The sequence below is a fragment of the Populus alba genome, chromosome 7, assembly GCF_005239225.2.
Source record: "Populus alba chromosome 7, ASM523922v2, whole genome shotgun sequence".
In the NCBI taxonomy this organism is placed as follows: Eukaryota; Viridiplantae; Streptophyta; class Magnoliopsida; order Malpighiales; family Salicaceae; genus Populus; species Populus alba.
Window position 1 is genome coordinate 7,012,810 of NC_133290.1, and position 17,510 is coordinate 7,030,319.

General features: G+C 29.5%; 2 protein-coding genes across 2 annotated transcripts in view; one reads left to right on the plus strand and one right to left on the minus strand.

The window, feature by feature from the left end:
* Nucleotides 1-5,858: 5,858 nt before the first annotated feature.
* LOC118047820 (uncharacterized) overlaps nucleotides 5,859-17,510 on the minus strand; it is a 78,602-nt gene continuing 66,950 nt past the window's right edge. The window contains exon 3 of the transcript XR_012170283.1: nucleotides 5,859-5,871. The gene's annotated coding sequence lies outside the window, so the exon portion shown is untranslated. The remainder of the gene's footprint in view (nucleotides 5,872-17,510) is intronic.
* On the plus strand, nucleotides 6,490-9,872 carry LOC118047809 (metal transporter Nramp3.2). The gene is made up of 4 exons (XM_035057190.2): nucleotides 6,490-7,152; nucleotides 7,755-7,891; nucleotides 8,021-8,673; nucleotides 9,434-9,872. Exons 1-4 carry the CDS (start codon nucleotides 6,635-6,637, stop codon nucleotides 9,641-9,643), a joined length of 1,518 nt encoding a protein of 505 aa, XP_034913081.1. The 5' UTR covers nucleotides 6,490-6,634; the 3' UTR covers nucleotides 9,644-9,872.

The window sequence follows — 17,510 nt, forward strand, 5'->3', positions numbered from 1 at the left end:
AAATTATTTTTTAAAATATTATATAAATACTTCTAAGTATTCAATTATGCTATAGAAACTCTTCTTTGTTTCTTTTTTTCTTTTTACTAGTTTCATATGATGCTCTTTGGTAAGATTTTTTTTTCATAGATAATGAATGTCTAAAAGTTTGATTCGGATGAATGAATAAACTACTAGTTCAATATTCAATATTCGGATCAACTTTAACTCAGCATGTGTAAAGAGCGCCATTAAAAAAGAAACCCTTCATAATTATTATATTAATTATAACTGCTTGTTTCTTGTGTTTTAAAAATATTTTTGAAAAAAATTTAAAAAATTTTTATTTTTTTAGTTTTTAGTGTTTTTAAATTATTTTGATATGCTGATGTTAAAAATAATTTTTTAAAAAATAAAAAAACATCATTGATATATATTTTGATACGAAAAGTTATTTGAAAAGCAATCGCAATCACATTTTCAAACACAATTTAAGAAAAGGCTCATAGGTTCGTTTAAGAGGCCAAATGCACAAGTCTGATGACACATGCCCTACAACCATAGTTTTGAAACCCGGCCCGGCTCAGTGAGTCGACCTGGTCGACCCGGGGTTGGAATCGGGCCGGGTTGAAGAAAAAATGAAGGAAGGAAAAATCCAGTGTGACCCGGCTGACCCGACGGGTTGACCCGGCCACCGGGTCAAGATCCGGCCACAAACTCGTTGATTTTTATTTTATTTTTTTACTAAAATGATGTCGTTTTGATTTTTTAAAAAAAAATTTGACCCGGCCGACCCGGTCAAAACCCTGAACCCGGGCTGGCCACCAAGCCGAATCTTAAAACTATGCCTACAACATCTTGTCTTTTTTAGATTTTGCAATTTTTTATTTATTTATTTATTTAATTTTATAATAAAATTATCTTTGAATGAAATTATTAATCATGAAAAGTGGTATATCAAAACATTTGTTCATAAATATTCAATAAAAATGAAATATTTATTTTTTATAATTATTTATATCACTTTCTCAAATTAATTATTATATTTAAAAAGATCATGATAAGTTTATATTTTGAAAAATTATATTTTTGATACACAAAAATACATACTTTTATCAAAAAAAAAAAAAAAAAAAAAAAACAAATGAATAAAAAAAAAAAAAAAAAGGGAGGCCTGACTAAAGAAACATAATTTTTTTTTAGCTTGCATTGAACAAAGTAAAGCAAAGTTAAATGCCATGCCTGCAACCGGACAGAGTATATTTTTTTTATTCTGACACTACTTTTGTCGTCAAAGGGACACGCAATGTCTCGTGTAAACCACGACCACATCGTCAGTTCACTCGTTGCCCCCACGAAATGGCACCATCAGATTCGTCTTTCCTCGTGCTTTCTCCTTGGTCCCCTTACCTCTCTCCTTATAGTTGTTGCCACGTCGTCTTGCCACTTTGCTTCAATTCTGATCACTTTCAGTAAAATGACAGAAATGGACAGACAGTGGACTCCAAAGGTGGTCCTACTGTGCTTAATTCGGGTTAATCAGAGATTCCTTTGTATTTATGTTTTAAAAAATATTTTTAAATTAATTATTTTTTTTATTTTTTTAAATTATTTTTTTTATTTTAATATACTAATGTTAAAAAAATAATTTCAAAGATAAGTCTAGCCTGATGTGCTTTCGGTAAGTGCTTTCGTTCGGTGTTTTATTTCAGACTCCAACTTTTGTCATGAATTTGGAATTTGAGCTGAGTTTGGTTTTCATAGGAAGATTCCTCCTTTTACTTCTTCAAATCAAATCTAAAATAGTATTCTTTTGTAATAGTGTATAACGTGACAAAATATAATCAATCAATCAATTCAATTAAATAATAGGATAGGCATTTAGAGTCTCAAAATTTTGGATCAAGTGCTTTGCTTAATTTTATCTCTACATGGTTATAAAACTATTGATTTGAAATTGATTATACTTCTTGTCAAAGTTATACTTTTGTCAATTATTGCTTCCCCAAAAATTGAAAGAAAATAGCAGAAATGAGAAATACAATCATGTTTATGATCTTCTAGTGTTACTTGCTTATGATTTATTATTATTATTATTAATATAAGTATTTAGATCAGCTTGTTTATAATTTTTTTATTATAAAATCAATAATCTATCTATTTTTTTATCTTTTTTTCATACAAGAAAATTGTTACCACAAAAACTTCTTGCATGATTTTCATAGAGGAAAAAAATAAGATTTTTATCTACATTCTTGCATGATTCATGATTGGTATTATTATTAAATTTGGTTTAGTAGTTTAATTTTAAAATCTCTCCACTAGACTTTGCTTATCTCAAGTTTAAAATTAGACCATGTGAAAATTATATTGATGTGACCTAGTTGACTTAACATGTATCAAAATAATCTAGATAACTAGGTAAAAAATGTGGTTTAACTTTTTTAAAAAAATCAAGATGCTGTTTTATTTTAATATTGAAACGACAACATATTAAATCGATATAAATTTTATAGTTTAACCTATCAAATTTATGATTTGGTTTATAAACTCTACTAAGTTTAAAAACTTTATTTTTTTTTAACTATTTTTACTTGATTATACAATAAAAAAAATAAATATTAGTTAAATGCCAGTACAAACTAAATATCAAGATGTTTGTTTGAAATTGTGATAACTTTATAAAAAACAAATTAAAATATTTTATAATGATTAATTCAAAATTAATTTAGTGAAGAAAGAAAAAAAAGATAAAATAAATATAAATATAAATATAAAAAAAAAAGAAATTAAAAAAAAAATCACCTCTTCAATGAATGTGGTGAGTTGGCACCTAAGCGATATCTTTTAGTTCTTTCCAGCATAACATGAATGGAATCTTTTTCATTTTACGAGGGTGGTGGAATTCGGGTCAGTCTACAGCTAGAACCACTTTCTTTCCGTACTATCTTTCATCAATCCTTGTATTTTAATTTTGAGAACGACACCCTCTCACAATTTGAATTATTAGCTACTCACACAAGCGAAGTGTTTTATATTTTATGGTAATTATTTTTTAAAATAATTTTTATTTAAAAATATATAAAATAATATTATTTTTATTTTTTAAAATTTATTTTTGACATTAACATATTAAAATAATACAAAAATACTAAAAATAATTTTTTTAAAAAAACATTGTGTCGACCACCTTTATTTTTTATTTTAAAACTTTATTTTTTTTTATGATATCAAGATATAAAAAATGATAAAAAAAAATTAAAAAATCAAATATGTAATTGAACCGCCAAGCACCTCCTAATAAATTTTCTTAAACTTGTCAAACCATATGATGAATTTACACCTTTGACAGGGTTTTTTTTTTTTAAAAAAATAACATAGTAAATGTAAAAAATTAGTAAAATAGTACTGTTTCAAAAAAAAATTATTAAATAAAACAGTTTAAATCACAACATTTACTAAATATTGTTATTAAAACAACTTAAGATATCGTGTTTTTAAAGTACAATATGAAATAAAATTTATACATAGTCTACATTAAAAAAACACACAAACAAAACAACTTTTTTCTCTAAAAATCGAACACCCTCCCTCATAATCTCTCTAAAAAATCCACCTAGTCTTTCTGTTTTGCTTTTAAAACAACCAAAAATCAAATTTATCTATAATCTTTAAGCATTCTTAGATATGTTTTTGGTTTGAAATCCCTTCTTTTTTTCTAGACCTACAATTTCATTGCAATAAATTTATGTTTTGGTTGGTTAAATTTACATCTCTTACAATGTAAACAGAATCTTGAAAGTTGAAGAATAGACAATGACTGTAAGAATAAATAAACAAAAGGCCCTGAAAAATCTCAAAATTCCATGCGTAGTGTTGCCTTGCCCCGCTCTAATGTTTTGAAAATTGTAGTTTCACATATTCATGTAAAAGGTGCATTTAGATTAACAAATATTAATTTAATATTTTTTTAAAGTGATTTTTTACTTTTTTTTTGTATAGGTATACAAAAATGAATTTTTTTCAAAATAGATCTCTCAAAAAACAAAATATCATATTTAATAGATTGCATTATTCAATTGAGTTATTGAAAAAAACAATACTTAATATATAATTTATATTATTCTTTAACACACATTTTTAAATGAGAGCTATTTAAAATTGAAATTTGCAAAAATCTATATAATCTTTTATTTAATTTTGTTAATTAAAATAAAGATGAGAAAATTCATACTCGTGACCGTTTGACCATTAATATTTTAATATCATGTCAAAAAACTATTTTGGCTCAAAAACTTAAATTATTAGATGAAAGTCTTAACATATAATTTATATTATTTTCCTCGGTAACCTATTAAAGTTTTTTTTAGTTTAAATTAAAATTTTAAATAATACTCATCATCTATGAATCAAAACAACTAGTTTATTAATGTCATTTTATTCTCAATATTAATCCATTTAAATTTCAATAGAATTATTAACTTATTAGTTTAATTAATAATTATGATAATTATCAATAAAAATAATTAGTTGTAATTAAATTAAAACTCAATAAGATTTTGTAGTCAATTTAAATTTCAATACTTAACTTAGTAAGTTAAGTAATAATTATAAATAAGATTTTGGGAATAAAATAACGTTAAGAAATAAATTGTTTTGATAACTAAAAAGTTTTGAAAAAAAATAATTACGGAGAGCTGATTTAAAATATATACAAATATTAAGAAGAAAAACATATAAAATAATTTGTTTACCTAGTACATCATTAATGTGTGACGAAATAATTTTGTTTAGGAAAGGTAGAGATAAAATTTAGTTCATTTTTATTTAATATTAAACTGATTAAAAAATAGATAAATAGTAAGAACAAATAATATATAAAAACATTTTCTTTTATCTATAAATCATTAACATGTAAAGAAACATTTTTGTTTAGGAAAGATGAAGATGGTCATGTTTATTTGATACATCATTAATTTTAATGACATAATTAAAGATTTTAAAAAAACCTTGTATATTGCAAAAACAAATTGAGTTATGTCAAGATAAGGATGAGGTCTCAAGATATAATTTATATTATTTTATAACAAATCCTCTAAAGTGAAAGCTTTTTGGGTTTAAAACTTGTATAAGTTTACATTATCTTGTGTTTAATTTTTATCAAATAAATAGGGATGGTAAGATTCAAACTCGTGACCACTTAGTCATCAAAACTCTGATACCATATCAAAGAACCATATTAATCTAATAACTTAACATTTTAGATGAGTTTTCAAGATATGATTTATATTATTCTATAACAATTCCTAATAACACAACTCATTAAAATGTGCTATTATTTTAAAAAGCTTTGGGTATGTATTAGTTTTCCAAAACTTTTTGGAAAATATTATTTAAATTTTTTTTAAAATCATCTAAAAATATATTTTAAAAAAAATACTACAATACTTTCTTAAATTCTAATGTATTTTAAAAAGTACTTTCTAATGTAGAGCAAATACGTGATAAAAAAACAGTGTAAATTTAACAATACAAGATAAAGAAGAAATGGTGATATTTTTTGGTGCATAAACTTTTAATTTTTTTTTTCTATTTAAGTGTATCAATGTTTATTTATGCTATTTGAGTATGTGAACTTTTAAATGTTTTTAATCAATTATTTCTATTAGATTCCGTCAAATGCATATTGACGTGTCATCTAACACTTTTTTTTTTTTTTTAAAAAAAAAAAAAAAACATTAGGGGCACCCCATCTACCAGCAAGAAAAAATTAAAACTCTAAGCATCCCGGCTCTTATGAAATGTGCTAGATGCTGCTAGTCCTGGCTTGGCTTAACAACACTTAATATTTATTATTATTTTTTGTTTATTTAAAATATTTAAAATAATAATTATTTTTTTAATTATATTGTATGCATTTAATTTTTTAAAACAAAATTATTCTAATTCATCTATAATTTATTCTTTTTATATTTTATATAAATAGATGATATTTATTTTTTGATAATATTTCTAATATGTATAATTATAGATAATATTTTTTTCCTTTTATTTCATCTAATCAATTTTATATGTTTATTTTTATTATTTTTTTAATAAAATAAAATTTTAATTTTGATAAATAAAATCATTAAATACAATTGGATTAAAAACTTGTATTATGAGGTTAACTATCTTTATCTATATATATTTTTTGATTGATTTATTTATTATTAATAACTATTATTTTATTTATTAATACAAATATTTATTTATTTAATTAATTACGTGTGTATATAAATTTTTTAATTTATATTTAAAATATTTTTATATAAAAAAAGTTCGGAAAAACCAGCGTAAATAATTGTTTTTTTTTTCTTTTTATTTTTTAGCGGCAGAGCATGTACCAAATGGCCAAACACCCACTGAATGACGTTAACACCCCTAAAACCATTCCTAGTGGCGCTAATATGCTTTTCCACGTGTCACACTCCAATTCCTTTTTCTCTGATTAAAAGTAAAAAGGAATGAAATTATGAAAGTGGAAGAGAGAGAAGAAAGGACCGGTAGTTTTAGATATCTCCCTCAGTTTATCCTCCATCTTAAAAGAACAGAAACCAAACCATCTTGAAACACAGACATTAACAGTAGACTTCTTGTTGTAACTAACAGAATCATGCCTGTAGAAGAAAACCAACAACCTTTATTGCAAGAAGAAGAAGAAAGAGCTTATGATTCTGATGAGAAAGTGCTCATAATTGGGGTTGATTCTGACACGGAAAGCGGTGGCTCAACGGTGTTGCCACCGTTTTCATGGAAAAAGTTATGGTTGTTTACTGGTCCTGGGTTTTTAATGTCCATTGCGTTTTTGGATCCTGGGAATTTGGAAGGGGATCTTCAGGCTGGTGCTATCGCAGGCTACTCTTTGCTTTGGCTTCTTTTATGGGCTACTGCTATGGGTTTGTTGGTGCAGTTGCTTTCAGCGAGGCTTGGAGTGGCTACAGGGAGGCATTTAGCTGAGCTGTGTAGAGAAGAGTATCCAACCTGGGCGTCAATGGTTTTGTGGATTATGGCTGAGTTGGCTTTGATTGGTGCTGATATACAAGAGGTTATTGGAAGTGCTATTGCTCTTAAGATCTTGAGTAATGGGTTTTTGCCTCTGTGGGCTGGTGTTACTATTACTGCTTGTGATTGGTAATTCCTTGTTTTGAATACCCTTTTGTTTGGATTGGTTGGTTTTGGCTCTTTTTTTGTGTTGTTTTGGGTTTAAGTTGATGGTGTTTTGAGGGGATTTTGTTTATCAAGCTGAGGACGTTTGATTTAGAGTTTCTAATTTTTTTTGGATAATTTGGTTTTTGAATATAAGATTTTTTCCATTTTTAAGATTGTAAGGCTTTATTCTATTGTGTTATCTTTTAGTAATTGTTTCTCGGTTTTCGGATTTTTGTCTGTTGAATTTTTTTTGGCTTTTTAATTTGAAGGCTTCAATTTTCAAGTACTTTATCTGTGATTTTTCATGAATTATGTTGTTGTTGGAGACTAAGTAAATCAGGTAAGCTATCAGTAAATTAAAAGGATAAGTAATTAATCAATTACTGTTGTCGCCCGGTGTTGGATATATGTAAATTACTGCACAGAAGCCATAAATTATTGATCTTTTGTTTGTTTCCTGGAAACTGGAGAGACTTTCCCTCCTGTTTTCAGTTCTGTATCCATTAAACAGAGTATACGTTAATTTTCTTTTAGAAAAGTATAGTTCACTGTGGTGATGCTATTCATTTCTTGTGTCAATACAGCTTCATCTTCCTATTTCTAGAGAACTACGGTGTGAGAAAATTGGAGGCTGTATTTGCGGTCCTTATTGGAATAATGGCAGTTACATTTGGATGGATGTTTGCAGATGCAAAACCCAGTGCCTCCGAACTTTTTCTGGGTGAGTAATGTCATGCTTAACTTAAGATTTCAATTTAAGATTCCAGTTTCCTTGGTTTCTTTCCATTTGTCCGACTGTAATGCTACCTTGTATCTTGGAGAGAGTTAATTGGATTCTCTGTTGGTGTAGGTATCTTAATTCCCAAACTTAGCTCCAGAACAATACAACAGGCTGTTGGAGTTGTGGGTTGCATTATCATGCCTCACAATGTGTTCTTGCATTCTGCTCTTGTGCAGTCAAGGGAGATCGACCACAATAAGAAAGGCCGGGTTCAAGAAGCTCTCAGATACTACTCCATAGAGTCAACCACTGCCCTTGTAATATCATTCGTAATCAATTTGTTTGTGACGACTGTTTTTGCTAAAGGTTTCTATGGGACAGAACTGGCCAATAGTATTGGCCTTGTAAATGCAGGGCAATATCTTCAAGACAAATACGGGGGTGGATTTTTCCCAATTTTATACATCTGGGGTATTGGATTATTAGCAGCTGGCCAAAGCAGCACCATTACTGGCACTTATGCAGGACAGTTTATCATGGGAGGTTTCCTGAACTTGAGGTTAAAGAAATGGTTAAGGGCATTGATCACTCGAAGCTGTGCTATCATCCCAACTATGATTGTTGCACTTGTTTTTGATACCTCTGAAGACTCACTAGATGTTCTGAATGAATGGCTAAATGTGCTGCAGTCAATACAGATTCCTTTTGCACTCATCCCTCTTCTCTGCTTGGTATCCAAGGAGCAAATCATGGGCACTTTCAAAATCGGTCCCATTCTTAAGGTATGTTGACTAGTCTGTTATTCTGCGGTATTTGTCTTGAAGCTCAAGATAGCCCTTTAAATTGGTGACAGTTGACTAAATCAAGGAACCATTTGCCTTTTTCAATTTTTTGGAAGCTCCATATAACCAAATCTCTCAACTTGTGTTGTTCTTCAATAGTCCAATGCATCATAAAGTCAAAATCATGTGACATTTTGTTAATGTGTAAACATGTCTGAAATTATGCATGTGATGGATGAATCTTGGGTAAAAAATTGAATTATTACAAGATTTTTACATGTAGCTGATCTAGCTTTATTGCAAGTGAAAAGATGCATATAGTCATGGGTGAAGGTGTTAAGTGACACCTCTCTGAGGAAAACTAGTTTCATGCATGCCTAGAGCTGAGAATCATATGGGTGATAGGATTAATTTCTGTCATTTGCTAATGAGGGTATTCTGTATCCCCTTTTGCCCCAAACATCATCTAAGATGCATGCAACTCACATGAAGTGTGGCATCAACCATGTTACATGCAGTGACATGTATTAGTGATCGTATCTTGTTGACTATATCATGAAATGGTTCGTTCATGGGAATCCGTTTAAGGATGCTGAGAATGAAAAAATATGGGACTGTTACCTTAATTTATGCCAGACACTAGGGAATCATATGCTGCTGTTAAGTTGCTGTTCTTGTTATTGGGGGGTCTGTTTTATGTAACCTATTTATTATTACAAGGAAGTGATGCATTGTTCGAACCTTCTTTTGCCCTTTGCAGATGGTATCTTGGCTTGTGGCTGCCCTGGTGATAGTAATCAATGGTTACCTTTTGCTCGACTTTTTCGTCAATGAAGTGGCCGGAGTAGCGTTTACCACTGTACTATGCGGTTTTACAGGTGCATATGTAGCGTTTATAATTTATCTCATTTCTAGGGGCTTTACATGTTTCTCCTGGTGCTGTCAATCTAAACAGATAGAAGTAGAGTGATCAAACTTTTACAGCAAGATATTTTAAGCATGCAGTTTCAGTTGCCAGCAATATATCAGATGGCAGTCAAATTTGATTTGCAGAGGAATAACTTCAGCTGTTTATGCATAGAGTTATTTCTCGAGCATCTTTCCAGGCTTGCCTGTGTACAAAATTTACTTAAAGCCGCTTATTGTGTTTCAGTGCTGTTGGGGGAAAAAAAACAAAAGAAAAGATTGTTTCTGCGTTATAGATCTTGCCCATTATTCTGTTCGATACAGAGGACTTGAAACACATGGATGCAAAGAGAACGCCTTTTAAAGTGTGTTGGAGAGTGGAGTAGAGGTAGTTTTTTAAAGTGTTTTTTATTTTAAAATATATTAAAATAATGTTGTTTTTATTTTTTTTAAAAATTATTTTTGATATTAATAAATAAAAAAAATTAAATTTTTTTTTAAATTTTTTTTAAACGTAAGCATTACCTAAACTTCAACTTAACGTGGTTGCATTGCTGTAATTCAATTTGTAGTCAAAACAGTCAGCTTGAAATTACATGTAATTGTTAACACTAAAAAACAAAATAGTCATGGCTCCACAAAATCGTAACTAGTGTTTTTATCTCCGAACATGTTTTCAAAAAAAAAAAAAATTGAAATTTTTTTTTTAAAATGAATTTTTTGATTCAATTTGGTCAATTTCTAGCTATTTCATAATTTTGAATTATTTTATTTCAAGGGATAATTTATTTTTTAAAAAAAATCAAAAGATTGAAATTAAAATTTTAAAAAAGAATAAAATAAAATAAAATAAATAATAAGTGAAATAATAATCAAGGAAAGAAAGAAGACAAAACAAACATGGAGTATTGATCCACCTTCTAAGTAACTAAAAGTTAAAAAAGAATAAAAAATAAAAAATAAATAAAAAGTAAAGAAAAAGAAAAAGAAAAAGAAAAAGAAAAAGAGTTGAATATAATAGAAGAGAAGATAAGAAGGAATAAAAAACGAAGGGGTATAAATAAAGCTCTCTGTTTCCTCGTTCTCATCCCTCACAATTTTCAATCACCACAACCACATGCCTTTACTATGACAGTGACCATCGCAACCCCTATCTCCTCCACACCAACTAAAATAGTCCATCTCTGCTTTTCTCTGCCCAACCACTCCTCTTATCTCTCGGTAACGACACCCCCCCACCAAGAACAGCTACATGCACTAGCCACTTGACGACAACAACAATGGTGACAGCCAAGCACCCATGAAGAGAGAGAAAACCAACAAGAAGAGATTTTGGACCTTTCCATGGTTTGATATCCTCCCCTAGGTGGCGGCGGTGAGGTTCACTGTCGATATAGAAAAAAAGGATAAAGAGGCGCATCCAATCTAGATTGTCATGCAGGCCTACCTTCACCGGAGGTGAATCCACTTGCCATATCCACATCCACCCGGCAACGTGTGCACACCATGCGGCATCACAATGCTAGTCAGTGTCCAGCATATTCCAGGGGTAAAAAAAGACTTTTCCTTGCTTATTTTATTATTATAATATATTTTTTATATTTTCATAAAAAATATTTGAAGTGTTGGGTCTGTACATTGTGTGAAAATCCTGAAGGTATAAAGCCATCAAAGAATTATTTTTCAATATAAATAAGGTTGCTATCAATACTTGTAATGAGGTGAGGAAGATGAGTTGCCATATGTTTATTCTCGAGGTGTAAATATTAGATCTCAATGTAAGTTTTATGTTGTTTATAACTTGTTATGTTGTGTGTTAATATATAATGTATTGTGTATTAATAGTTTTATTATTCATAAATCTATATATGATAAATGAACCGTCATTATATGTTTTTTTTAAGTGTTAATTGATGGGTAATGAAATTACTTAAAACAGTATATTGTACTTAAAATGTCTTCAAGATATTTTTTCTTATGATGTTGTCTATTAATGGTTTTATTATTCATAAACCCAAAGAGAATAAAGAAATCATCATTAAGCATTGTCCTCGGGTGTTGATTGTTAGGTAATGAAACCGATTAATATATTATATTATTGTATTTAAATTTTTTTTTCCTCTCAATATTATTGTGTAGTAATAGTTTTATTATTTACAAATCCACAAAGGATAAATGAACTATTACCAGGCATTGTCCTAGAGTGTTGACTGATGAGCAATGAAATTGATTAATACATTACATCATTGTATTTAAAATACTTTTTCTTACAAGTTTTCATGTATTAATAATTTTATTATTCATAAATCCATATGAGATAAATGAATTGTTATTGGGTGTTGTACTTGAATGTTGATTGGTGAATAATAAAATTATTTAATATATAATTTTATTGTATTCAAAATATCACATATTTTCTCATAATTTTATGATGTGTTAATTATTTTTTATTATTCACAAGCCATCCCAAGATAAATGAATTATTTATAGGTTTTTTTTTTGGAGATTGTTGCCTAATGAATAATGAAAGCAATTAATACAATACTTTTTATTTTTTAAATAATAATAATAATAATAATAATAATAAAAGTATTTTTTTTTCCTTTAAAGAATACAGACATATGGGTTTGAGGGTGGCCTCGACAATACTTTTTCGAGCTACTATTCCAAGTATCTAGCTGATTGCCATGAAGAAGCAAAGTCACCAACGGTAATAACATTGCTTTTTTTTTTTTAGATTTATAATTTTAAATATTTGTAAAACCTTAATGTTGTTTTTTATTGTAAATATTAGTTGTGAGTATTCATTTATTATTTTTATTTTTAATTTTATTTTCTATGTTGGTATTGATATGTGTGTAAACTTATTCTTGTATTCTTGTTTTTAAAATACCCTTCTTTGATGTTGTGTGTTGTGATGTGCACGACGTTGAGCTATAGATCTGTCTCCTGAATGTTGTTAAAAAGGAAATTTTGGGTTTAATCATAAAATTACGATTATGAAGTCAATAGTCTCCACCTAGTATCATAGTTACTAGAAAATTTAATGGTCTACAAGAGTCTAAGTAAAAGACTAGTTGTGCAAGAGAAAGACACATCATCCCTAATGCATCATATCTAAGATAAATTGCATTGTTGTTTGATTGTTATTCTAAGTCACATTTATGTCTATTGGTCTCATTTAAGTTTCAAGGTAAATCTCCATTCGTGAGAAAGTTTATATCTTATTGGGTTAAATCCTAACTATTTTAAGAATCAAACTTATTTATTTCTTAGATATAGCTAAATCCTAGCATTTTGAATGACAAGTAAATTATAATGATATTTTTTTATATTTTGATCAAACCCTAATAAATAATTATAAACCGGTTATGATATCCATTTTGTATTAAAAAAAAAACATGACAAAAATGATTTTATCTCTCTAGAAAATATGTAGATTTTTTTTTTGAAGTCAGAGAAAATAAGGTATTTTTAATATCAGATTTGTATATTACAGTATAAGTCTACAACATGATATTATGCAAAATAGTTGGAAAAAATGTTAGGGACCCCTAAATATTTTTAAAATGCCTTTTGAAAAACTTGAATTTTTTTTAATACACACACACTTTTAATATTATTATATTATTTATTTATTAAATGGGTTGAACCTAGCCCAGCTATCGGGACCAAACTCTGTTATATTGGGTCAACTGATGGCCTAACAGATCTTTTTTTTAATCTTGGTTAGACCCACCCTAACCATACGGCAACATGGGTCCAACCTGACTTAGTCAAGTTAGGCCGATAAAAGGCCTAACCTTTCTTTTTTAAAAACATTAGGCTGGGTCTAAAGCCCAAGCCCAAGCCCAAGCCCAAGCCCAATCCGATCATATTGGGTTTATAAAAGGCCTAACCTCTCTCTTGTTAATTACATTTTGCCATTTGCATGCAGAATTCAAATGGCTACCTGGGGTAGCCCCGGGGGGGTTTAAAGAAGAAAAAGAAGATGAAGGCTTGCTTGGCCAGAAAAGAAAAGTTGCTAGTGGTGTTCCTGGCGAATGCTGGGGAGTCTGGTATGTAGCTGTGGTGGAGAAAGAAGAGAGGAAAGAGGTTGAAGAAGATTAGCAGAAATAAGAATCAAGGGGCTGGGTTGTCTCCGACTTTGGCCTATGATTTATTGTTTTTCAATGCTTGAAATCCACCCCTATTTATACGGGGTGGAAGAGGGAAAATTTATTTTTATCAGGGACAAATCTTGGTCTTTGATTTAACTGGGAAGGATCCTAATCAGTGGCTCAAAGGTACAATTAGGAATGTGAAAATTGGCTGCTAAAAGTTGGTGGGGTTGGCCACTTTGAGGTGACATCATGGTGGTAATAGGTTAGTTGTCGGAAAGACCTATTCTGCATGTAGTAATTGTTGTCTGGTTGTTGTTTTTTTTCTTTCAAAGCGGTGCCGTTTTGGCTTTAAGATTTTAATTTAGGGATTTGGCCAAAATTCAATTTAATCCTTCGAGTTTTAATTATTTTTAATTGCATCCTCTAATTGACCCCAAACTTTTGATTTAATGCAAGTTTGCCCTTGCCAAATTTCAATATCAGCCTCGAGTTTTAGCGCATTTTTTATTGTGATCTTTAGTTTTGGATTTATGCAAATTGACCCTCAATTATCCATCAAACTTTCATTTTCACTCCTGTCTTCAATCAAATTAAGTCCCTAGAATTCGATGCCTTTTCTAAAAAGGTCATTGGCTATGAATTTCTTCAATTTAACCCCTAATTTTAATCAATTGACTTTATAAAAATTAGATTTGGTCCTTTAAAATTTCAATCTTCTCAATTAAGCCCAAATTGGGCTCTTAAACTTAAATTTTCACCAATTAAATTCCTATTAAAATTAATTTGATCTATTTAAAGTATAATTAAGTCTTTGCACTTAATTAAGTTATTTAATTTGACCCAAATTAATTCTTAAATATAATTAAAATTTTAATTCGGCTTATGATTAAATCAAATTAGCGTATTAAAAGGCTAATTATCTCCCTAGACTTAATTTTTATGTAGATTTGTCCAATAATCATTTAATTTGACTTTGAATTCGCATTATCTCTTCAGTCTTAGGTTTAATGAGGTACGATTAAGCTTTTAATTCCATAAAAAATTATAGTTTGATTCTTTTGTACATTTGAAATCCTTTTTAGTTTGTTTTTACCAAATCACTAGTCTTCTCACTACTATTATTTTATCTTAAAAGGAAAAAAAGGTAAATTTTAGGGGAATAACCTAAAAAATGGATTATAATTGTTGTGTCCTCTTTACAATGCTTATGATAGGAAGTCTTGTAAGAGACTTTAGATAATAAGCTTTGTAAAGAACAAAAAGGAATAAGAGATAACAAATTCACCAGATCAAGAAATGATCAATTCTTCTGAAAGTGTTTGAAATGAGGGCTCAAAAACGCATTCAAAAGAAAAAAAGATAGGGCTAGAAAGCGTACTATCTAGGATGAAGGCATAAAGATAAAAAGAGATAGGGCTAAAAAAATACACTATATGAGAAATGAGGGCTCGAAGACGCACTAATAGGAAAAGGAGATAGGGCTAGAAAACACACTATCAGAGAGATGAGGGCTCAAAGATGCACTCAAAGAGATAGGGCTAGAAAAAGCACTATATGGTAGACGAGGGCTGAAAAGTGCACTAAAAAAGAGATAGGTTTAGAAAATGTTATATCTGATGGTTGAAGGCTTAAAAACGCACTTAAGAAGAGAAGGGATAGGGCTAGAAAATGCACTATTTGGTAGACAATGGCTAGAAAGTGCACTTAAAAAAAGATAAAGTTAGAAAATGCATTATCTGATGGATGATGACTTAAAGGTGCACTTTAAAGGAAATGAGATAAGGTTAAAAAGCACACTATAAAAAAAAAAAAGAGAAAAGAGAAAAGAGATAGGGCTAAAAAACGCACTCGAAAGGAAAAAAGATAGGGCTAGAAAGCACACTATCTGTAAGATGAGGGCTAGAAAGCGCACTTGGAAAGAAAAGAGATGGGGCTAAAGAATACATTATTTGGAGGACGAGGGCTAGAAAGCACACTCATAAAAAAAAAAGATAGGGCTAAAAAGTGCACTATCCAGTATGAAAAGAGATTATGCTAGAAAACATATTATCTAGAGGATGTAGGCTAGAAAGCACACTCGAAAGAAAATGAGATAGAGCTAGAAAATACATTATTAGAGGGATGACGACTCAAATGTGCACTCAAAGGGAAAGAAGATAGGGCTTGAAAGTGCACTATTAGATATACGAGGGCTAGAAAACACACTCGAGAGGAAAGAGATAAGACTAAAAAACGCACTCGAAAGGAAAAGGATAAGGCTAGAAAGTGGATTATCTGAAGGATAAGGGCTAAAAAATGCACTCGAAAGGAAAAGAGATAGGGCTAGAAAATACACTATTTAAAGGACGAGGGTTATAAAATGCTCTTAGAACAAAAGGAGATAGAGCTAGAAAGCATATTATCTAGAGAATGAGGGCTAGAAAGCGCACCGAGAAGGAAAAAAATAGATAAAATATTGAAACACTAGTTTGCCAAAGATCAAAGTATAATACAATAGATCGATATGCGTGTATACTTACCTAAAAAATATAAGTCTCCTTTCTTCATAGACTTTCCCTTTTCTTAAAAGTTTTGAGTCTCTGTAGTAAGCTTTGATGGCTTTTTCGCTTTTGCTTACTCGAATCATAACTTATAATTTTGAACTTTAGGAAGAACATTATATCTGCATACTTCTTTGTATACAAACCTTTATCTCGAAAGTCACCAGCTTTGCCTACATTTTCTATTTTCTCAATAAAGAAATCATAGAGTCAACCTTATTATGTGTTTTTGGATTACTTCTTAGCCTGATCATGCCCCCAAGTGTTCAAAGTTTCAAGTTTTTCTTTAGGGATGATGCTACATGGAATAAGATTTATTTAGAAGGGTTGTTTTCATAGAAAATTTTCTGGAATTTCAAAGTCATTGCAAACATAAAGACCATTTTGATGTCAATTTCAAACAAACTTGTTCAAAAAAAAATTCAAGTGATTCATATGAGCAAGTTTGAAAGTCTTTGTTTTGCTATTTTGGTAAAAGTGTAAAATGATGTTTTAATGGCCATAATGGTTTAAGCTTCAATTTGAGGGTTTCGGAGAACCAGTCTTTAAAGCATTGATTTTATTTATATGAATAATTAAGCTTATTTTTCATGGGAAAGCATTGCTTACCGATATAGATTGCTTGTCTTTGATCAGAAAGGGCTTGGTTGGGTACCTATCATTGGCTTTTGCTTTTGGTTATGAAGAAAAAGGATACTTTTACTCTGAAAAGGTGTTTAAGGGATTTCATAACCAAGAATCACTAATGCTTGTTTCTTGATCTTTTTTTGGTCCATGGATTTCTAGACCTTTAACTTGTAAAATGGTCCATTGTTCAACCTAGTGTCAAGCTTGGGCTTTTCATTTTTTTTTTCTTCATTTAGTTTTGAGCATCATCATCATATTAGTTTTTTGTGGTATGCTTATACCTTCTGAATTCTTTGGATTCTTTTATGCCCCCAACTTTATTTTGATACTTTTAATCATTGAGGATTATTTTGTATATTTGGATTACTTTTATTTAATTCTCGCACTTGCCCCTAATATAAGGTATGATTTTAATCAAATTTATTTTCTATATAAAAAAACTAAACTCAATAGAACTACAAATAATATCTTTCGCCTTGTGAAAAGATTATTAAAGATAATCTTTTTCTCATTTCAAATATATTTATTTAGGATCAATAAACCTTGTTTTCTTTCATGCAAACATGCAACATAGTTTCTCATTATTTATCCGGCTAAAATTTAGCTATGAAGTTTTCTCATAGTGATTGGGTTGTTCTTTAGGGTTTTTTAAGTGTATGGT